This window comes from Oncorhynchus clarkii, chromosome 20, assembly GCF_045791955.1.
Source record: "Oncorhynchus clarkii lewisi isolate Uvic-CL-2024 chromosome 20, UVic_Ocla_1.0, whole genome shotgun sequence".
Taxonomy (NCBI): Eukaryota; Metazoa; Chordata; class Actinopteri; order Salmoniformes; family Salmonidae; genus Oncorhynchus; species Oncorhynchus clarkii.
The window spans coordinates 63,125,134-63,149,520 of NC_092166.1; the positions used below are offsets into that span (position 1 = coordinate 63,125,134).

At 42.5% G+C, this 24,387-nt stretch overlaps 1 protein-coding gene across 1 annotated transcript; it reads right to left on the reverse strand.

Annotated features, from left to right (window-relative positions):
- Positions 1–1,786: 1,786 nt before the first annotated feature.
- Positions 1,787–24,281, reverse strand: LOC139376686 (diacylglycerol lipase, beta). The gene is made up of 16 exons (XM_071119538.1): positions 24,179–24,281; positions 21,706–22,704; positions 21,095–21,246; positions 20,683–20,857; positions 9,150–9,417; positions 8,936–9,058; positions 8,707–8,834; positions 4,893–5,019; positions 4,700–4,783; positions 4,537–4,614; positions 4,348–4,428; positions 4,141–4,268; positions 3,958–4,026; positions 3,400–3,472; positions 3,017–3,264; positions 1,787–2,895 (listed from the first exon to the last, which is right to left on the reverse strand). The coding sequence occupies exons 2-16, from the start codon at positions 21,798–21,800 to the stop codon at positions 2,700–2,702; spliced, it is 2,025 nt and encodes a 674-aa protein (XP_070975639.1). The 5' UTR covers positions 21,801–22,704; positions 24,179–24,281; the 3' UTR covers positions 1,787–2,699.
- Positions 24,282–24,387: the final 106 nt, after the last annotated feature.

Consider the following 24,387-nt stretch of genomic DNA (forward strand, 5'->3'; position numbering starts at 1 on the left):
TGGGGACTTTTCAAATGTTTAGTAAATAAGGTACACTACCGATCAAACGTTTTAGGACACCTACTCATTCAAGGTTTTTTTAATTTTTTTTTACCATTTTCTACATTGTAGAATAATAGTGAAGACATTTAAACTATGAAATAACACATATGGAATCATGTAATAACCAAAAGTGTTAAACAAATCAAAATCTATTTTAGATTTGAGATTCTTCAAATAGCCACCCTTTGCCTTGATGACAGCTTTGCACACTCTTGGCATTCTTAACCAGCTTCATGAGGTAGTCACCTGGAATGCAATTCAATTAACAGGTGTGCCTTCTTAAAAGTTAATTTGTGGAATTTCTTTCCTTAATGCGTTTGAGCCAATCAGTTGTGTTGTGACAAGGCAGGGGTGGTATACAGAAGATAGGGCTATTTGGTAAAAGACCAAGTCCATATTATGGCAAGAACAACTCAAATAAGCAATGAGAAACGACAGTCCATCATAACTTTAAGACATGAAGGTCAGTCAATATGGAAAATTAAGAACTTTGAAAGTTTCTTCAAGTGCAGTCGCAAAAACCATCAAGCGCAATGATGAAACTGGCTCTGATGAGGCCCGCCACAGGAATGGAAGACCCAGTTACCTTCGTTTTACCAGCCTCAGAAATTGCAGCCCAAATAAATGCTTCACTGAGTTCAAGTAACAAGCACATCTCAACATCAACTGTTCAAAGGAGACTGTGTGAATCAGGCCTTCATTTTTCCCCCCCTTTATTTAACTAGGCAAGTCAGTTAAGAACAAATTCTTATTTTCAATGACAGCCTAGGAACAGTGGGTTAACTGCCTGTTCAGGGGCAGAACGACAGATTTGGATTTGAATTTGCAACCTTTCGGTTACTAGTCCAACGCTCTAACCACTAGGCTACTCTGTAGCCTCTTCATGGTTGAATTGTTGCAAAGAAACCACTACTAAAAGGACACCTATAACAATATACTTGCTTGGACCAAGAAACACAAGCAATGGACATTAGACCGGTGGAAATTTGTCCTTTGATCTGATGATTCCAAATTTTAGATTTTTGGCTCTAACCGCTGTGTCTTTGTGAGACGCTGTGTGGGTGAAGATCTCCGTATGTGTATTTCCCACTGTAAAGCGTGGAGGGGGAGGTGTTATGGTGCGGGGGTGCTTTGCTGGTGATACTGTCAGCATGGCTACCACAGCATTCTGCAGCGATACGCCATCTCATCTGGTTTTTGGGCTTAGTGGGACTATCATTTGTTTTTCAACAGGACAATGACCCAACAAACCTCCGGACTGTGTAAGGGCTATTTGTCCAATGAGAGTGATGGTGTGCTGCATCAGATGACCTGTCCTCCACAAGAGAGAAGAAAAAGCAGCCAAGAAGTGGTCAGCATATGTGGGAACTCCTTCAAAACTGTTGGAAAAGCATTCCAGGTGAAGCTGGTTGAGAGAATGCCAAGAGTGCAAAGCTGTCATCAAGGCAAAGGGTGGCTATTTGAAGAATATCAAATATAAAATATATTTAGATTTGTTTAACACTTTTTGGTTTCAACATGATTCCATGTGTTATTCCATAGTGGTCTTCACTATTATTCTACAATGTGGAAAATAGTAAAAATAAAGAAAAACCCTTGAATGAGTAGGTGTGTACAAACTTTTGACTGGTAGTGTAAGTAAACCAGCCTCCAAATACAAAAATAACTGCAGTGACTAATGACAAGTTTATTTGTATGATAAGTCCATCATCACAAATACACGATTCAAGATGTAAACCATTACTTTGACTTTCATTTTTCAATATTTAATTACCTTATAAAGTATGTATATGGCATGTTAACAGAACATGTGTCATGAAACTGGAGTCATTTAGGCTACCACATATCACCTAGAAGTTGTTTTCATGCCAATTAACTCATTTGTTTCATACACTACTCATTTAGCATATATGGGGCAAAACAAACTGGTCAAGCATTGGGAGTATTGGTGAGACTTGTTGATCTGCAATGCATAGGGCCGTGATTTTTTGAGTAGGTAGAAATGTCCTCTTAAGACTGATGCAAGGTCAGATATTGCTCTTCACCCTTATGGTTAGGGTAAAGAGAGGGGGAGGGGGGGGGTCATCTGATCTTAGATCTGTGGTCCAGGACAAATTCTACCTCAAGCAATTTTCTAAGTCTTAGACATTCCACACAAACAAAGCATAGTTACATAATCAAAAAATAATCTCAAAATCAGCAGCCTAAATAAAAAAAATATACAAAATAAAATAAAATCTGAATGTACACTTTTGGAATTACAGTAACACTGCAATCTAGGTATGTACACAGAGCACAATGGATGATAAGGACACAATGACAGTTCATGGAATTACTCAGAAGATAGCAAAAACCAATGAAATGGTAACAAATGTTTACTACATAAATAAATAATCAAATGACAACACCCTTTCCAAAGGCCTAATGAGAAAGACAATCCTGCACAGTCCTTTAATCGAGAAGTCCAATTGTCTTGTCCCTTTGTATTCGCTGTTGAGTATCCTGGTCATGGAGTAGGGACAAAACAGGGACAGAAACTGGGGGACTTGAGATGGGGCGGGAAGAGATGAAACTAGAACCAAAGGACTGGGGACAGCCTTGCAACAGACAGTCAGGCTCGCCCTGTCCAGGTGTGTGTACGTGTGTAGCAGTGTGACTCAGATGACGTTGAGGTGGCTGTTGCTAAGCGACGAGGGGCAGAGGTTGAAGGGTCTGTCCTGCGTCATACTGTGGAGAGATCGGAGTACAGCATCAGGCATGTGGTCGGCGATCATCCTAGGACTGATGAGAACACTCCGGAATGCTGTCTCACTGGACCACTCCGCCCGGTAACGCACCTGGGAAAAACAGGACCTGGAGAAGCGATGAAGGAGGGAAGGAAGGGAAAGAAAAAGTAGAGGACAAAAACTTTGGTCAATGACAAAGGCAGACATGGGTGTAATGTATTTTGTGTGTGTGTTTGTGCCATACACACCTCCGCGATGGGCCGTCCTCTGTAATGTGCAGTATACGTCCCGGTAAATAAAGTGGCAGGTGGGCGCAGTGTACCGGCGAGTCCTCGGAAGCCAGGCTTTGATAGGATGAGGAGCCACGAATCAGCAGTGTCTCCTCCCCCAGGAGCGGCTGGCTAAGTTCCTCCTCCCGCCTGTCCATCTCAGTAGGGAAGTCATCAGGATCTCCCCCAAACAACTCATACCAACAGCCCTGGAGTAGGATACGGTACTGAGGGAGAGGGAAAAGGAGAGGGGTAGAGAGAGAAGTCATCAGAAATCATAAGGGTCCCTCTCCAAAGTTAGGATTCTGCCCAACTTATTTGATTCATTTACTAAATTTTGGATTAGAATTTTAATGTTCTACCTTGGGCTTATTGCAATTAGAAACCATTTTTAATATTCTCCTTTTCAAGTCCTCCATGTTGGGATAACTCAACCTGAGAGAGATGGAAGTGGAGGAGAGAGGAAAAATGAATTAAATCCGTGCTTTCACCAAAACACAGAACAAGCACTTGAACTCTAACTCAGAGAGGAGAGCGAGAGGGAGAGAGAAAAGAGAGTGAGAGGGCGGGAGAGTTGCTCTCATTTTCTGTGTGCCTGTAATAAGGGGGCAGATCCTAAATATAGCGTCTCCATCGTTCAGAGTCAGGAATAGCCTCTACACCACAGCACTTTCACATTCAGACTCAGAAACCAGGACTTTCCACTTGAGTTGACACACTGACACATGAATTAAACAAGAGTTTCCGAATCCCTATCCTGGTCCACTGTGTGTACTAGTATAATAACGTGCGATACTGAGAAACTCATTAATAGAACAGTTTGTTTCAGGGTACCCTTTTGTCTGAGATAAACATGGGAGTACAGAGCACATGACAGGAGGAGGGGGGGCATCTCAGTCTAAAGTGGCTCCTCTCCTCACCTTGGCACCAAGTCCTTCCCCAACACAACAGACACCACAAAGTCTTTGGAATATTCCGCCAGGGCTTTACTGCAGAGGGAGCACAAAGGGAAATTCATCTCAATAATACTATGTACATTACATAAACTTAAATCCTCACTTGACATAATGCTAAGCATTAATTATTTGAATGCGTGTTGGTACCTCATGAGTCCCCCTGGTGGAGAGAAGGCGTAACACTGTAGGGTGGGGAAGGAGCTACGTAATAGAATGGCCAGGAGAGAGGCTGTACCCCCTCCAAGACTGTGGCCTGTGATGACTAGCTTGTACTCCTGAAAACACACACAGTTAGGGCTTCTAAGGTTACAACGAATGTACTTTTTCAGAGAGAGGACAGGTAAGGAGACTTACAGGCGCGATGGTGAAAGCCTGGTTTAGAATGCCATCGTTGAGGAGTTTCTTATAGATGTAGCCGGCTGCCTGAGACATGCCCTGTGAAACACAGAGATTACAGCTCCTATCTACAAATAAAGAATGTTCTGATAGAAATACATAGACATGTAAATTCAATAGATTAAGTAATGTGATTATTCTATCCACCTTGTGAGCATAGCATGTTCCTGACACTCCCTCTACTGGGAGGTTCTCACAGTCTGCAGACAGGTCAGTCAGCAAATCCTACACAGAAATGTACATGAACGAGTGAGTGAGAGATAGAGATCGATAGATAGATAAGTGGAACGGAGTGATGGAGGAGTCTCACCCGGAGTGACAGTGTTCCTCTGATAGCCACCAGTACTGCCTCTCTCTTATGGTCCAGAGCCACAAAGAATGGAATTTCATAGATCTGGAACACACAGGGTTACATTTCATCAGTAGAGAATTCAGTACTGGCCAAAGGTTGCAAACTAATGGGGAATAGGATCTCACTTGAGATTGGCCCTGAGTCGAAGTACCTGGTTGTGAAAGCTAACGTAGATGAAGTCTCTGTACTGTAGGCCGGTGCTGTGGAGGATGGAGGAGAAATGGCAGCCCATGTTGTCTCCTCCGACAATGTCATACTCAGCAGACTGGGTCTTACAGCTGAAACACACAGTAGACGGGCATATAAGTATTTACAGTCAAATCAAATCAAATTTTATTTGTCACATACACATGGTTAGCAGATGTTAATGCGAGTGTAGCGAAATGCTTGTGCTTCTAGTTCCGACAATGCAGTAATAACCAACAAGTAATCTAACAATTCCAAAACTACTGTCTTATACACAGTGTAAGGGGATAAAGAATATGTACATAGAGATATATGGATGAGTGATGGTACAGAGCAGCATAGGCAAGATACAGTAGATGGTATTGAGTACAGTATATACATATGAGATGAGTATGTAAACAAAGTGGCATAGTTAAAGTGGCTAGTGATACATGTATTACATAAGGATGCAGTAGATGATATAGAGTACAGTATATACGTATACATATGAGATGAAAAATGTAGGGTATGTAAACATTATATTAGGTAGCATTGTTTAAAGTGGCTAGTGATATATTTTACATAATTTCCCATCAATTCCCATTATTAAAGTGGCTGGAGTTGAGTCAGTGTGTTGGCAGCAGCCACTCAATGTTAGTGGTGGCTGTTTAACAGTCTGATAGTCTGACAGTCTGATCAGTCTGACAGTCTGATTGAGATAGAAGCTGTTTTTCAGTCTCTCGGTCCCAGCTTTGATGCACCTGTACTGACCTCGCCTTCTGGATGATAGCGGGGTGAACAGGCAGTGGCTCGGGTGGTTGTTGTCCTTGATGATCTTTATGGCCTTCCTGTAACATCGGGTGGTGTAGGTGTCCTGGAGGGCAGGTAGTTTGCCCCCGGTGATGCGTTGTGCAGACCTCACTACCCTCTGGAGAGCCTTACGGTTGAGGGCGGTGCAGTTGCCATACCAGGCGGTGATACAGCCCGCCAGGATGCTCTCGATTGTGCATCTGTAGAAGTTTGTGAGTGCTTTTGGTGACAAGCCAAATTTCTTCAGCCTCCTGAGGTTGAAGAGGCGCTGCTGCGCCTTCTTCACAATGCTGTCTGTGTGAGTGGACCAATTCAGTTTGTCTGTGATGTGTATGCCGAGGAACTTAAAACTTACTACCCTCTCCACTACTGTTCCATCGATGTGGATAGGGGGGTGTTCCCTCTGCTGTTTCCTGAAGTCCACAATCATCTCCTTAGTTTTGTTGACGTTGAGTGTGAGGTTATTTTCCTGACACCACACTCTGAGGGCCCTCACCTCCTCCCTGTAGGCCGTCTCGTCGTTGTTGGTAATCAAGCCTACCACTGTTGTATCGTCCGCAAACTTGATGATTGAGTTGGAGGCGTGCGTGGCCACGCAGTCGTGGGTGAACAGGGAGTACAGGAGAGGGCTCAGAACGCACCCTTGTGGGGCCCCAGTGTTGAGGATCAGCGGGGTGGAGATGTTGTTGCCTACCGTCACCACCTGCGGGCGGCCCGCCAGGAAGTCCAGTACCCAGTTGCACAGGGCGGGGTCGAGACCCAGGGTCTCGAGCTTGATGACGAGCTTGGAGGGTACTATGGTGTTGAATGCCGAGCTGTAGTCGATGAACAGCATTCTCACATAGGTATTCCTCTTGTCCAGATGGGTTAGGGCAGTGTGCAGTGTGGTTGAGATTGCATCGTCTGTGGACCTATTTGGGCGGTAAGCAAATTGGAGTGGGTCTAGGGTGTCAGGTAGGGTGGAGGTGATATGGTCCTTGACTAGTCTCTCAAAGCACTTCATGATGACGGAAGCGAGTGCTCGTTTAGCTCAGTTACCTTAGCTTTCTTGGGAACAGGAACAATGGTGGCCCTCTTGAAGCATGTGGGAACAGCAGACTGGTATAGGGATTGATTGAATATGTCCGTAAACACACCGGCCAGCTGGTATGCGCATGCTCTGAGGGCGCGGCTGGGGATGCCGTCTGGGCCTGCAGCCTTGCGAGGGTTAACATGTTTAAATGTTTTACTCACCTCGGCTGCAGTGAAGGAGAGTCCGCATGTTTTCGTTGCAGGCCGTGTCAGTGGCACTGTATTGTCCTCAAAGCGGGCAAAAAAGTTATTTAGTCTGCCTGGGAGCAAGACATCCTGGTCCGTGACTGGGCTGGTTTTCTTCTTGTAGTCCGTGATTGACTGTAGACCCTGCCACATACCTCTTGTGTCTGAGCCGTTGAATTGAGATTCTACTTTGTCTCTATACTGACGCTTAGCTTGTTTGATAGCCTTGCGGAGGGAATAGCTACACTGTTTGTATTCGGTCATGTTACCAGTCACCTTGCCCTGATTAAAAGCAGTGGTTCGCGCTTTCAGTTTCACGCGAATGCTGCCATCAATCCACGGTTTCTGGTTAGGGAATGTTTTAATCGTTGCTATGGGAACGACATCTTCAACGCACGTTCTAATGAACTCGCACACCGAATCAGCGTATTCGTCAATGTTGTTATCTGACGCAATACGAAACATATCCCAGTCCACGTGATGGAAGCAGTCTTGGAGTGTGGAATCAGCTTGTTCAGACCAGCATTGGACAGACCTCAGCGTGGGAGCTTCTTGTTTTAGTTTCTGTCTGTAGGCAGGGATCAGCAAAATGGAGTCATGGTCAGCTTTTCCGAAAGGAGGGCGGGGCAGGGCCTTATATGCGTCGCGGAAGTTAGAATAACAATGATCCAAGGTTTTTCCAGCCCTGGTTGCGCAATCGATATGCTGATACAATTTAGGGAGTCTTGTTTTCAGACTAGCCTTGTTAAAATCCCCAGCTACAATGAATGCAGCCTCAGGATGTATGGATTCCAGTTTGCAAAGAGTCAAATAAAGTTTGTTCAGAGCCATCGATGTGTCTGCTTGGGGGGGGAATATATACGGCTGTGATTATAATCGAAGAGAATTCTCTTGGTAGATAATGCGGTCGACATTTGATTGTGAGGAATTCTAAATCAGGTGAACAGAAGGATTTGAGTTCCTGTATGTTTCTGTGATCACACCACGTCTCGTTAGCCATAAGGCATACGCCCCCGCCCCTCTTCTTACCAGAAAGATGTTCGTTTCTGTCAGCGTGATGCGTGGAGAAACCCGCTGGCTGCACCGCCTCCGATAGCGTCTCTCCAGTGAGCCAAGTTTCCGTGAAGCAAAGAATGTCCCTCTGGAATGCTACCCTTGCTCGGATTTCATCAACCTTGTTGTCAAGAGACTGGACATTGGCGAGAAGAATGCTAGGGAGTGGTGCACAATGTGCCCGTCTCCGGAGTCTGACCAGAAGACCGCCTCGTTTCCCTCTTTTACGGAGTCGTTTTTTTGGGTCGCCGGCTGGGATCCATTCCGTTGTCCTGGTTGAAAGGCAGAACACAGAATCCGCTTCGCGAAAATCATATTCTTGGTTGTACTGATGGTGAGTTGACGCTGATCTTATATTCAGTAGTTCTTCTCGACTGTATGTAATGAAACCTAAGATGACCTGGGCTACTAATGTAAGAAATAACACGTAAAAAAACAAAAAACTGCATAGTTTCCTAGGGAACATGAAGCGAGGCGGCCATCTCTGTCGGCGCCATGGCAACCAAGTTCTATTCAGTGCATATGTAGGAATGCTTGTGTTTTTGTTTATGTAGTTATGTAATACACTGGTGTCCCCTCCTCTAGATATTGCTGTTAACAAAGTGGCCAAATGACTTTCACACCCCGGCTCAAAAATCGAGAAGGATGAGCACGTTAAATTAGAGGTGTAACAGTCTTACCAGTCCCCGCTGAGTTTGCAGGCTCCAGTGAGTGGGTTGGAGTAGACATACATGGGCCAACCATACGCTGCTATAGCAAATTGCATACAGTGGGCTGCCTTCTCCAGCTCTGCCTCAAGATCCTCCGCCTGCAGAGCAAACACACACAAATTGTAATTTATTAATTTAATGGACGCACTGAATATTTTTGGATGGATTGACAGACTTATTGACTGACTCCAGTACTTACGATAGGTGATGAGGGGCTGTGAGGCAGGACTTCGTCTGGATCCCTACACTGCTCCTTCTTATCCTGCTCCTGATGTAGCAGAGCCAGACCCACTGCGATGTCACTGGGAACCAGGTCTGTATCCTAACACACAATGAAAACATGATTCGTTTTTAAAAAAGTCTCACACTGACCAACAAGATGTACACAGACACACCATGTTTCCCTTACTCACCGAGAAGAATCCGCTGACAAGCTGAGCTATGCTGGAGAAGGCAGCTCTGTGGCTCTCATCCTGAGGCAGGCAGCAGCAGAGCAGCCTTAGCCTGCTCTCCCACACCCTGACAGCCACGGAGCGGGCGGTGGACAGGAGCTGGGAGCCCTCACTGCTCTCCAGGTCCCTTACCCCTAGCTGCTCCTGGGACGGAGGCCCAGGAAGGCGGCTGCCCAGTGGGTCGAACACAAACAGCACTCCCACCCCTGTGGACAGCAGCAGGATCCAACTGCCAGGGAGGGAGATGAATGTAAACACAATGTAAACTGCCAATGTACTGTATATTCAGGTAGGATGTAGGCCTATATGGGCGATACCTCACAAAACTAGAACAAAACAGGACCGTGGAGTTTTGGATTTTCAATAAATGTAATCTATAGAAGGGTCCTTTGGAGGAAGGATTGTTGACATACACTGAGTGTTCTTTCCATGACAAAGACTGACCAGGTGAATCCAGGTGAAAGCTATGCTTGTAGTCCATGCCCGGACGAATTGAGACTGTTCTGGCGGGCAAAAGGCCATGCACCTAAATATTAGGAAGTGTATTAGAGAGGCGCACAATTGGCTCAGCATCGGTTTGGCCGGGGTAGGCCGTCATTCTAAAAGAATTATTTGTTCTTAACTGACTTGCCTTATTAAATAAAATGTTAAGTAAATCAAATATTTAGAGAAGTCAAATGAATGGGCTGCTGCACAGTCACTATGGGAGCTCTTTCTAGGGTGCCAGGTTAAGTTGTTCATAAGATACTTTTTTAAATCTCTAAATGGTTCAATTAGTAAGAAATCTGATTATTGAACAAATCTGTGAGTTCTCATTTGAATTATCTTGCCATATCTAATTCATGTATACAATGCTACTTTCCATGCTGTGTTACTATACTGAACAAAATGTATAAACAACCATTTCAAATATTTTACTGAGTTACAGTTCATTTAAGGAAATCAGTCAATTGAAATCAATTCATTAGGCCCTAATTTATGGCTTTCACATGACTGGGAATACAGATGTGCATCTGTTGGTCACAGACACCTTAAAAAAAAGGTAGGGGCGTGGATCAGAAAACCAGTCAGTATCTGGTGTGACCACCATTTGTCTCATGCAGCGCGACATCTCCTTCACATAGAGTTTATCAGGCTGTTGATTGTGGCCTGTGGAATGTTGTTCCATTCCTCCTCAATGGCTGTGAGAAGTTGCTGGATATTTGTGGAAACTGGAATACGCCGTCATACACGTCAATTCAGAGCATCCCAAACATGCTCAATGAGTGACATGTCTGGTGAGTATGCAGGCCACGGAAGAACAGACTTGTTCAGCTTACAGGAATTGTGTACAGATCCTTCCAACATGGGGCCCGTGCATTATAATGCTGAAACATGAGGTGATGGCCGCGGATGAATGGCACGACAATGGGCATTCGAATTGCCATTGATAAAATGCAATTGTGTTCGTTGTACATAGCTTATACCTGCCTATACCATAACCCCATCGCCACCATGGGTCACTCTGTTCACAACCTTTGACATCAGCAAAGCGCTCGCCCCCACACGACACAATACATGTGGTCTGCGGTTGTGAGGTCAGTTGGACGTACTGCCAAATTCTCAAAAACCTTGTGTTGTGTGACAAAACTGCACATTTTAAAGTGATCTTTTATTGTCCCCAGCAGTAGGTGCACCTGTGTAATGTTCATGCTGTTTAATCAGCTCATTGATATGCCACACCTGTCAGGTAGATGGATTATCTTGCAAAGGAGAAATGCTCACTAACAGGGATATAAACAATTTTGTGCACAATATTTGAGAGAAATACACTTTTTGTTTGTATGGAAAATGTCAGGGATCTTTTATTTCAGCTCATGAAACATGGGACCAACACTTTACATGATGCGTTTTGTTCAGTGTACACAAGCTGACGTTTTGATCACATTGAATTGTGGCGAATTACACATCCCATTTACCTCAGATTGGTGATGTTAGTGTAAAAGTTTATAGTCAACATGGTGACACATTGATCTGTTTTAAGCAATCGATCTTATCTTTGGTTTTGTACTGTTGATTTTGTCATATGCACTGGGGGCGGTGGGGGTTCGCAGGATATAGAACGCAGATATCAATTTCTTTCTCAAACGATACAAATAATTCTGGGTGGTCTCTTTATAAAAAGCTGCTGGTCACACACACCAATAAACAAATTTGACAGTCCAACTATCCCTTAAATAACAGCAAACCGTTGTCACTGTTGATATCCTATGGCGGGTCGTGATTCGTTGAAGTTAACACAAGTTAACTTTTCAGTGATGGCAGCCTCCCGAAATCAACATCCTCCATTCCAAAATATAAATAGAAGCCTTCTACAAATTCTCATCTAACCAAACATGTATAGGTTACTCCGTGTGGCCTTTGAATAGTGTTAGCTTAAACAGCGCTACACCAAACGTTTGCCTGTTCTATTGATTTCAGAGTGATATTGATGGAAGTGATTTTTTTAAAATGTAAGTTACACCAAAAATTATCCTCTAACCAGTGACGTACAAATTATTCCCAGATTCTGTGTTTGTTTTTTTAGCTCTGTTAGTTAACAGGATGTGCAACCTCATATCCCCCCTCTCGCACAATTGATTTCAAAGTGATAATCGATAGGATTAAGTGACAAAACAGTGTTGTGTTTCCCTTTCTGTTTTGGTGACCCTGTATCCAAAGGTGGAATTTATTTATTTAACTAGGCAAGTCAGTTAAGAACAAATTCTTATTTACAATGACGGCCTAGGAACAGTGGGTTAACTGCCTTGTTCAAGAGCAGAACGACAGATTTTAACCTTGTCAGCTTGGGGATTCAATCTAGCAACCTTTCGGTTACTGGCCCAACGCTCAAACCAAAAGTAGAAAGAGTACCCAATTGTCATACTTGAGTAAAAGTAAAGATAGCTTAATAAAAAAATTACTCAAGTAAAAGTGAAAGTCACCCAGTAAAATACTACTTCAGTAAAAGTCTGAAAGTATTTGGTTTTAAATATACTTAAGTACCAAAAGTAAATGTAATTGCTAAAATATACTTAAAGTAAAAGTATATATATAACTTCCAATTCCCTATATTAAGCAAACCTGACGGCACCATTTTCTTATTTTTTAATGTACGGAGAGCTAGGGGTACAACACAATTTACAAATGAAGCATTTGCGTTCAGTGAGTCCGCCAGATCAAAGGCAGTAGGGATGACCAGTGATGTTCTCTTGATAAGTGTGTGAATTGAACCATTTTCCTGTCCTGCTAGCCACTCAAAATGTAACAAGAACTTTTGGGTGTCAGGGAAAATGTATGGAGTAAAAAGTTTATTATTTTCTTTTAGAATGTATTGAAGTAAAAGTTGTAAAAAATATAAATAGTAAAGTAAAGTACAGATACCCCCAAAAAACTACTTAAGTAGTACTTTAAAGTATTTTTACACCACTTCCCGTATCAAAATGCAACATTTCAAAATGTAACTGACTGTTCTGCAGGTTGTCCTCTCACTAGTGATGTATTTTTAATTTTTTTGTTCGTTGTGGTAGTTTCAACAGCGCATGCCCGCTAATTGATGAGTGATTTTTGCCATTTGTCAAAACAAAATGATTGTGTCCAGTTTATATGCTGCTCGTTAGAAAAAAATACAAGCAATATGATTACATGTGTAGATAGAATACTTTAGGTTTTCAATATAGCACAAACTCTTTCTGAATATCGTTTATTGATTTGGACACTAAAACTGTGTTTTGACATTGGGCTATTATCAATATGTCTTGTTAACAGGAAGCAGCAAAAGCATAATTTTCAACTGAATATAAATAGAACTTTCAACATACATTTCCAATGGTATTGTACTTAATCTGGTAAAAACTGCTGAATGAGTAAAAACGTCCTGTGATTGATTTATTTTTATGATATACCATAAAAATCGCCAAAACAGGTTTTTCCTTGCCTAAAATATTTGAAGTTTGTATCTTAAAGCATTATTGAGAAATAATGAATTTAATTTACCCAGGCCTCCTTAAGACATAATAGCATAATGTTTCATCTGTATGTGCTACAAAGCAAAAATGTGTGTCATGAAGCTTTAACGCTTGCTCTGTAATATGAGTAGTATTTTGATTTCGATTTTAAAAAATGAATATTGAAGAATATTCCATTCTTAGATTGGCACATTTTTAAATATATTGTTTAACATAACATACTCTACAGGCATATAAAAGTTCCAGAGTGGGATCTCTACTAGATGTAGAGTTATCCAATTTATAAACGTTACCATAGCCAATTTTTTTATTTAAAATAAACAAATAACTTCCGGGGTGGATCAGCTTTAAAATTGCGGATAGATTGTTGCTTCCATCAATGTAATTGTCCGCATCAATTCCAATGCCCCATATATTTTGGGGGTAAATATATAAACTACCGTACACTTAGAAATGTCCTTGTTTTTGAAAGAACAGCACATTTTTTGTCCATTAAAATAACATCAAATTAATTAGAAATACAGTGTAGACATGGTTAATGTTGTAAATTACTATTGTAGCTTGAAACGGCTGATTTTTGAAAATTGAATATCTACATAGGGGTACAGAGGCCAATCAGCAACCATCACTCCTGTGTTCCAACGGCACATTGAGTTAGCTAACTCAAGTTGATCATTTTAAAAGGCTGATTGATAATTAGAAAACCCTTTTGCAATTATGTTAGCACAGCTGAAAACTGCTGATTAAAGAAACAATAAAACTGCCCTTCTTTAGACTAGTTGAGTAACTGGAGCGTCAGCATTTCTGGGTTCAATTACAGGCTCAAAATGGCCAGAAACAAAGAACGCTCCTTCTGAAACTTGTCAGTGTATTCTTGTTCTGAGAAATGAAGGCTATTCCATGCAAGAAATTGCCAAGAAACTGAAGATCTAGTACAACGCTGTGACCTACTCCCTTCACAGAACAGCGCAAACTGGCTCTAACCAGAATAGAAAGAGTGGGAGACCCCGGTGCACAACTGAGCAAGAGGACAAGTTCATTAGTGTGTCTAGTTTGAGAAACAGCCGCCTCACAAGTCCTCAACTGGCAGCTTCATTAAATTGTACCCGCAAAACACCAGACTCCATTTTGCTCCTGCCTTCCTATAGGCAGAAACTCAAACAGGATGTAGCCGGGATAAGGACTATTCAACGCTGGTCTGACCAATCGGAATCCACACTTCAAGATTGTTTTGATCAAGCGGACTGGGACATGTTCCGGGTAGCTTCAGAGAATAATATCGACATATTCACCGATTCGGTGGGTGAGTTTATAAGGAAGTACACAGGAGATGTTGTACCCACTGACAATTACAACCTACCTTAACCAGAAATTGTGGATATACGGCAGCATACGGGCAAAATTGAAAGCGTGAACCACCGCATTTAAATATGGAAAGGTGACTGGGAATATGGTGAATACAGAACAGCGTAGTTATTCCCTCCGCAAGGCAATCAAACAAGCAAAATGTCAGTATAGAGGCAAAGTGGAGTCGCAATTCAACGGCTCAGACACAAGACGTATGTGGCAGGGTCTACAGACAATCACGGACACGACGTCTTGCTTCCAGAAAAAACTAAGCACCTTCTTTGCCCGCTTTGAGGATAATATAGTGCCACCGACGCTGCCCGCTACCAAGGACTGTGGGCTCTCCTAGTCCGTGGCCGACGTAAGACATTTAAACGTGTTAACCCTCGCAAGGCCGCCCCCAGGTGGTGAGGGTAGGAAACATCTCCACTTCGCTGATCCTCAACACTGGGGCCCCACAAGGGTGCACGCTCAGCCCCCTCCTGTACTCCCTGTTCACCCATGACTGCGTGACCATGCACGTCTCCAACTCAAGTTTGCAGACGACACTACAGTGGTAGGCTTGATTACCAACAACGACGAGAAAGCCTTCAGGGAGGTGGCGAGGGCCCTCAGAGTGTGGTGTCAGGAAAACAACCTCTCACTCAACGTCAACAAAACAAAGGAGATGATCATGGACTTCAGGAAACAGCAGAGGGAGCAGCCCCCTATCTACATCAACGGGACAGTAGTGGAGAAGGTGAAAAGTTCCTCGGCGTAAACACCACAGACAAACTGAAATGGTTCACCGACACAGACAGTGTGGTGAAGAAGGCGCAACAGCTGAGCACTCACCCTTGTGGGGCCCCAGTGTTGAGGATCAGCAAAGTGAAGATGTTTCCTACCATCATAGGGCGGCGCACAGGGTTTGGCCGGGGTAGGCCATCATTGTCAATGAGAATTTGTTCTTAACTGACTTGCCAAGTTAAAGGTTAAATCATTTTTTATTTTTTATAATTCAACCTCAGGAGGCTGAAGAAATGTGTCTTGTCACTTAACTTTTTGGTGACAGGGGGCAGTATTTTCACATCCGGATGAAATGCATGCCCAAATTCAACTGCCTTCTACTTATCCCCAGAAGATTAGATATGCATATTATTAGTAGATTTGGATAGAAAACACTCTGAAGTTTGAATCATGTCTGTGAGTATTACAGAACTTATTTAGCAGGCAAAACCCCAAGGACAAACCATTCAGAATTTTTTTTTAGGTCACTCTTTTCAATGGGTTCTCATTGGGAATCCAGATTTCTAAGGGACCTTCTTGCAGTTCTTATCGCTTCCACTGGATGTCAACAGTCTTTAGAAATTGGTTGAGGTTATTCCTTTGTGTAATGAAGAAGTACGGCCATCTTGAACTAGGGTCACTTGAAGTGTACTGTTAGATAGAGGCGAGTGACCAGAAAGCATGCTACAGTTTGTTTTCTTCCTGTATTGAACACAGATCATCCAGTCTTCAATTTTATTGATTATTTATGTTAAAAAATACCTAAAGTTGTATTACAAAAGTAGTTTGAAATGTTTTGGCAAAGTTTACAGGTAACTTTTGAGATATTTTGTAGTCACGTTGCTCAAGTTGGAACCGGTGTTTTTCTGGATCAAACGCGCCAAATACATGGACATTTTGGATATATATCAACGGAATTAATCGAACAAAAGGGTCATTTGTGATGTTTATGGGACATAATGGAGTGTCAACAAAAGAAGATCGTCAAAGGTAAGGCATTAATTATATTTTTATTTCTGCGTTTTGTGCCGCACCTGCAGGGTTGAAATATGCTCTCTCTCTTGTTTACGGAGGTGCTATCCTCAGATAATAGTCTAATCGTTTCCTTCCTCCGAAAAGCCTTTTTGAAATCTGATATATTGCCTGGATTCACAACAAGTGTAGCTTTAATTTGCTATCTTGCATGTGTGATTTAATGAAAGTTTAATTTTTATAGTAATTTATTTGAATTTGGCGCTCTGCATTTTCCCTGGCTTTTCAACCTCCCAGAGAGGTTAAAAACCCTCAAACTTATACAGATGGACAATTGAGAGCATGTCAGGCTGTATCACCGACTGGTATGGCAACTTCAACAACCACAACCGCAGGGCTCTCCAGAGGGTGGTGCGGTCTGCAGAGCGCATCACCGGGAGCAAATTACCTGCCCTCCAGGACACCTACAGCACCCAATGTCACAGGAAGTCTAAAAAGATCATTAAGGACAACCACCCGAACCACTGCCTGTTCACCCCGCTACCATACAGAAGGCGAGGTCAGTCCAGGTGCATCAAAGTTGGGACCGAGAGACTGAAAAAAAGCTTCCATCTCATGAGACTGTTAAACAGCCACCACTAACAGAGAGGCCTAGATAGACTTGAAATCATTGACCACTTTAATAACGTTAACATACAGTTGAAGTCAGAAGTTTACATACACCTTAACCAAATACAAATACATCAGTATTTCACAATTCCTGACATTTAATCCTAGTACAAATTCCATGTCTTAGGTCAGTTAGGATCACCACTTTATTTTAAGAATGTGAAATGTCAGAATAATAAGAGAGAATCATTTATTTCAGCTTTTATTTCTTTCATCACATTCCCAGTGGGTCAGAAATGTACATATACTTAATTAGTATTTGGTAGCATTGCCTTTAAATAGTTTCTTTGGTCAAACATTTTGGGTAGCTTTCCTCCTGACAGAGCTGGCCCATTCCTCCTGACAGAGCTGGTGTAACTGAGTCAGGTTTGTAGGCTTGCTCGCACATGCTTTTTCAGTTCTGCCCATACATTTTCCGTGGTATTGAGGTCAGGGCTATGTGATGACCACTCCAATACCTTGACTTTGTTGTCCTTAAGCCATTTTGCCACAACTTTGGAAGTATGCTTGGGGTCATTGTCCATTTGGAAGACCCATTTGCAACCAAGCTTTAATTTCCTGACTGACGTCTTGAGATGTTGCTTCAATATATCTACAATTTTCCTACCTCATGATGCCATCTATTTTGTGAAGTGCACCAGTCCCTCCTGCAGCAAAGCACCCACCCAACATGATGCTGCCACACCCGTGCTTCACAGTTGGGATGGTGTTCTTCGGCTTGCAGGCCTCCCCCTTTTCCCTCCAAACATAACGATGGGCTTTACAGCCAAACAGATCTATTTTTGTTTCATCAGACCAGAGGACATCTCTCCAAAAAGTACAATCTTTGTCCCCATGTGCAGTTGCAAACCATAGTCTGGCTTTTTTATGGCCGTTTTGGAGCAGTGGCTTCTTCCTTGCAGAGCGGCCTTTCAGGTTATTTCGATATAGGACTCGTTTTACTGTGGATATATATATTTTTGAACCTGTTTCTTCACAAGGGCCTTTGCTGTTGTTCTGGAATGGATTTGCACTTTTCACACCAAAGTACATTCATCTCTAGGAGACAGAATGTGTCGCCTTCCTGAGCGGTATGACGATTGCGTGGTCCCATGGAGTTTATACTTGCGTACTATTGTTTGTACAAATGAACGTGCTCCCTTCAGGCGTTTGGAAATTGCTCCCAAGGAGGAACAAGTCTTGAAGGTCTACAATTTTTTTCCTGAGGTCTTTGCTGATTTCTTTAGATTTTCCCATGATGTCAAGCAAAGAGGCACTGAGTTTGAAGGTAGGCCTTGAAATACATCCACAGGTACACCTCCAACTGACTCAAATGATGTCAATTAGCCTATCAGAAGCGTCTAACGCCATACCATAATTTTCTGGAATTTTCCAAGCTGTTTAAAGGCACAGTCATCTTAGTGTATGTACACTTCTGACCCACTGGAATTGTGATACAGTGAATTATAAGTGAAATAATCTGTCTGTAAACAATTGTTGGAAAAATTACTTGTGTCACGCAAAGCAGATGTCCTAACTGACATCCCAAAACTATAGTTAGTTAACAAGAAATTTGTGGAGTGGTTGAAAAATGAGTTTTAATGACTCCAACCTAAGTGTATGTAAACTTCCGACTTCAACTATCTTGCATTACTCATCTCATATGTATATACTGTATTTTATACCATCTACTGCATCTTATGAGCCTATGCTGCTCAGTCATTGGCTCATCCATACATGTATAAACTCAGCAAAAAAAGAAACATCCTCTGTCAACTGCGTTTATTTTCAGCAAACTTAACATGTGTAAATATTTTAATGAACATTAGACTCAACAACTGAGCCAAACTGAACAAGTTCCAAGGACATGTGACTAACAGAAATGGAATAATGTGTTCCTGAACAAAGGGGGGGTCAAAATCAAAAGTCAGTCAGTATTTGGTGTGGCCACCAGCTGCATTAAGTACTGCAGTGCATCTCCTCCTCATGGACTGCACCAGATTTGCCAGGTCTTGCTGTGAGATGTTACCCCACTCTACCACCAAGATTTCTGGGAGGAATGGCCCTAGCCCTCAATCTCCGATCCAACAGGTCCCAGACGTGCTCAATGGGATTAAGATCCGGCTCTTTGCTGGCCATGGCAGAACACTGACATTCCTGTCTTGCAGGAAATCAGGCACAGAACGAGCAGTATGGCTGGTGGCATTTTTATGCTGGATGGTTATGTCAGGATGAGCCTGCAGGAAGGGTACCACATGAGGGAGGAGGATGTCTTCCCTGTAACGCACAGCGTGGAGATTGCCTGCAATGACAACAAGCTCAGCCCGATGATGCTGTGACACACCGCCCCAGACCATGACGGATCCTCCACCTTAAAAAAATAAAAAATTGATCCCGCTCCAGAGTACAGGCCTCGGTGTAACACTCATTCCTTCGACAATAAACGCGAATACGACGATCAACACTGGTGAGACAAAACCGCGACTTGTCAGTGAAGAGCACTTTTTGCCAGTCCTGTCTGGTCCAGTGACGGTGGGTTTGTGCCCATAGGCGATGTTGTTGCCGGTGATGTCTGGTGAGGACCTGCCTTACAACAGGCCTACAAGCCCTCAGTCCAGCCTCTCTCAGCCTATTGCAAACAGTCTGAGCACTGATGAGGGATTGTGCGTTCCTGGTTTAACTCAGGCAGTTGTTGTTGCCATCCTGTACCTGTCCCGCAGGTGTGATGTTCGAATGTACCGATCCTGTGCAGGTGTTGTTACACGTGGTCTGCCACTGCGAGGATGATCAGCTGTCCTTCCTGTCTCCCTGTAGCGCTGTCTTAGGCATCTCACAGTACAGACATTGCAATTTATTGCCCTGGCTACATCTGCAGTCCTCATGCCTCCTTGCAGCATGCCTAAGTCACGTACACGCAGATGAGCAGGGACCCTGGGCATCTTTCTTTTGGTGTTTTTCAGAGTCGGTAGAAAGGCCTCTTTAGTGTCCTAAGTTTTCATAACTGTGACCTTAATTGCCTACCGTCTGTAAGCTGTTAGTGTCTTAACGACCGTTCCACAGGTGCATGTTTATTAATTGTTTATGGTTCATTGAACAAGCATGGGAAACAGTGTTTAAACCCTTTACAATGAAGATCTGTGAAGGTATTTTGGATTTTTACAAATTATCTTTGAAAGACAGGGTCCTGAAAATGGGGCATTTCTTTTTTGCTGAGTTTATGTTTATATTCTTATTCCATTCTTTAGATGTATGTATTAGGTAGTTGTTGTGGAATTGTTAGATTACTTGTTAGATATTGCTTCCCTGTTGGAACTAGAAGCACAAGCATTTCGCAACACTCGCAATAACATCTGTTAACCATGTGTTGGTGACCAATGAAAATATGATTTGATACATGTAAAAGGAGGGCTGTGATTGCCTACTATACAAATGTCTCTGTATAAAAATGCACCATAAAAACTAGCAGAAATCGCACTTTGATATGCTCGTGTATATTATGTTCAACAATATGAAATGTCAAAATCTGTATATTTTCAATATTTATGTTTAGATTTTTCAATATCCATATATTAATGTAAGGACATTGTTATTGAAATTAAAATATTTCTCATAATACAGAGAAAGTGGTAAAGCTTCATATGACACCAATTTTCTTTGTAGCACATAGATGAAACATTATGGAGTCAAAAAAGGTCCCTTCTATGGATTAAATTTCATGAAAATCCTAAAAATCATACCACAGTATACGTACAGGAAAAAACATTCTTCCCACCCACCTGGCGACCACTGCAGCAATGACGGCCCCCACCTCAGCAGGCTCACAGCCCCGGCTGTCATCAGACACCCAGATGGCCCCCAGGATGGCCCAGATCAGCTCAGGGACGTACAGCATCGCCCGCACATACACCAGCACCGGGATGGAGCGTCGCGGGCCCGGGTTAGTGATGGTCCCTGGGGAAACAAAGACAATCAGAGATGTTGACAACGTAAAACTCTGAGTCATGGTGAAGAGGAGGATTATGTCATAATTTTATGATTACCAGACCTGTTTATTGCACTGAATATATTACTAAAAGTGCAAAAAAATAATTGTATACATCACACCAATTCTAAACCAAGTGTATAATACAGTAAATTCATGTAAATTCCTTTCATCATGTCATAACAGTAAAAGTGTGCAAGGTTCACCTTGAGCGCTGACGTAGACGATGGCACATAAAGACAGGATGATGAAAGCCAACAGGACCAGTAAAACCACCAGGTAGCTGTGTAGAACTCTCCCACCAGAACAGTCAAACTTCCCCTTATGGAGAGTGTACAGAGCCAGCGTCCAGATCCACCTGTAGGGCAGTGAAGAGATACAGCATGATTGATTAGATTTTTTTTAGATCATTAAAACATATCAAAGCAATACCAGGGGTGTAAATCATTAGTCCAAACACTTGCAAAACAGAAGAAGTTTCTATTGGACAAATTCCGTTGGTACCCTCCCGTTTCTCTCCTTTTGCTTTTGTTTAACGTTTTGCAACATATTCGGCATAATGAATACACCCCAATAGAGGTCAGTGCAGCAACCTTTACCAGGTTGTGGGTTGGGCACAGCAGGGAGGATGAAAGTGAAATACAAACAATGAGAGAATACAACAAGGTGCTACTGAGTGTGGGATCTATGTAGCTACGACTACTGACAGCTACGTTTACAGCTGTCATTTACTGCATGTGGTACGATATGACAAAAAGTTTTGCATCATCCCTCCCTTTGCTTTGAATATCGTTCCATTAATGTTGAGTTCACTTACCATAGAACCCTGACGAACAGCTCAAAAGAGCCGGAAAATACCAGGTCGTCGCTTGCGATGCCCCATCGCCGACCAAACGCTATCATTCCAGGCATGACAAATAGCTACACTACAATCACTGTCAGGAACGAGATAAATAACGTTACCTAGCTAGCTAACTTGACAACGTTCTGATTTGTTATCTTTCGGAGAAGCAATACTACTTTTTTAAGATGGCCATTTCGCAACACCTTCGATCGGGAAATTACGGTTATTGATGTAAAAGGGAAGGTCGTTACTGTGTTGCCATTTGCTTTCGTAGAATTTAGGCTAACGCGCTTTGCTAGCTATTAGCTAGAACCTCTTGGCTAGCTAGCATGTCCCCTCAATACGAGCCAGTGTATAGCTAAATGACCGCACACTTGTTCACAGTCTAATTGTAATGTCACGGATTTGTAAAAATAAAAATAAAGCTAGATTATTTTGCTTCGTTGAATTTGATGTGCTACGTTAGCTAGCAAGAAGTGGGCTAACGATATCATTGTTATTGCGCACAATCTTCACCCGTCATTTAATTCCTGGTAAATTCCTGGAAGCCATCGTCAACAACATTGGTTTACATATATATCTGAGGAAAAACTCCCCAAAATAATGAATATAGGTAGCAGGCTGCCAGTACAGAAGCAAACAAAGCTGCTCGAAATGTTTTGTTTTCTTCTAGTGATTGTGTCTATTAAAAAAAACCTGTCGAACGACGTGCTGTGAAAATAAAGTTCCGCTTCTCGTTTCGTTATCAGTTGCTTCCACTGTTTTGTGGTCTAGGCCAAGACAATTAAAAATACTTGATTGTAACATTACTATTGTTAAAAAATATATATATAATATAGAATCAGATCATTGAATATGTTGATTAATCCCATGTTGATTAATCCCTGTATGTGGAAAAATTCCAATCGTTTTTTTCGCCTGCACATACACCAGCACCGGGATGGAGCGCTGGGCCCGGATTATTGATGGTCCCTGAGGAAATGAAGACAATCAGAGATGAGTTACATGTTGACGATGTAAAACTCTTTAAATGCATGATGAAGAAGAGGGTTGTTATTATGTTATGATAACCATACCTTTTTAATCGCATTGAATATATTACTATGAGTAGGGGTGCAACTTTCACTGGGAACATGTGAAATTGCATTTGTCTCCCCCCCCTACACCATGTTGTGATACAAAACAACGAGGCAACGATGTGCTTTAGGACCATGCAGACGCCTCCGAGTGGTCAGGTAGGCTGTTTGGAGTGTTTATCCGATGGAATAAAAAAAAGATATAATAATGTATGCCCCCCTCCCCCCACCACTTCTAAAACCAAAGTTGCACCCCTGACTATGAGTGGTAAAACAACAAAATGTGGTAAATGATTTTAGAGCCAATGCAGATGCCAAACAGCTCTCTGTCCTTGTACTCGTCTTTAAGTGATGTATTCAACACTGTTAACCATGATGTCCTTCTGGACAGTTTGGAGAGGTGGGTTGGCCTCTCCAGTCCAGTTCTAAATTGGTTTAGGAACTATTTAACCAGTTGAGATTTTGTCAACCTTGGTGAACACAACTCAAACAAAATACATATCACAGGTGGCATTCCACAAGGTTAGATTTTTGGTCTGGTACTGTTCAGTTTATACATGTTACCCCTTGGCAGCGTTATCAGAAAGCCCAGCATTGATTTTCACTGCTATGTAGACAATACACAACTTTTCATTTCTGTGTCACCAGAGGATTTTATCTCCACATATAAATAAGACTGTATTAGTGATTTAAATACTTGGATTGCTCACAACTTCCTCCAGCTAAATCAAGACAAGATAAAAGGTACTTATTGTTGGAGCCAATGCACAGGGAGAGAATCTGTGTGACTTTGTGTGAGCAGAACTGCATTGCCACATGCAGTAAATTAATGAAAACATAGATTTTTGTTTTCCTAAAGAAATACTTACATGTCAAGACTCAGAAATGACTGCAAATTTAAAAACACCATGTGTAACAGTATAAATTTAGACCGTCCACTCGGCCATACCCGGGCGCGAACCAGGGACCTTCTGCACACATCAACAACAGTCACCCACGAAGCATCGTTACACATCGCTCCACAAAAGCCGCGGCCCTTGCAGAGCAAGGGGAACAACTACTTCAAGGTCTCAGAGCAAGTGACGTCACTGATTGAAACGCTATTTAGCGCACACCGCTAACTAAGCTAGCCGTTTCACATCCGTTACACATGCACACACTGATGTCTTTTCTCCCTCTCACACCAATTAACCAGTTTGGTCTCCAAAATCCATTTGCTCTCGCAACCGCTTACTCTAATTTTATAATAGGGGAAATTCTAGCCAAAGAACATGGCCTGTAGCAGTTGTTATATAAATATTCATACACATAGCTCATATAAACAAAGACATTCCATCGCAAGAACACATACACCCAGCCATAAGACTGACCCACTCTGTTCTCTTCTTTCACGACCCCCTCTGCTCTCCGGTATCAGATTTCCAGACACACAAATATCTCCTTGTATAAACACACATCTCATCCCCCTCTACTGGTCGGTTCCCAAGAGCAAAGGACTTTTGCTGTGCACCAATGGGGCCCGCTCTGGCTAGAGCAAGGCCCGCCTCCAACCCTCCGACCAGTCAGAAGACCGAAACGA

Bases quoted from the DNA above. Each gene is read 5' to 3' on its own strand.
- LOC139376686 (XM_071119538.1), bottom strand. From the start codon at position 21,800: ATGCCTGGAATGATAGCGTTTGGTCGGCGATGGGGCATCGCAAGCGAC. The intron at 20,858-21,094 runs GTGAACCTTGCA...TTGTTTCCCCAG, and splicing joins CGTCTACGTCAGCGCTCAAG to GGACCATCACTAACCCGGGC. The intron at 4,027-4,140 runs GTACCAACACGC...CTCCCTCTGCAG, and splicing joins CCACCAGGGGGACTCATGAG to TAAAGCCCTGGCGGAATATT.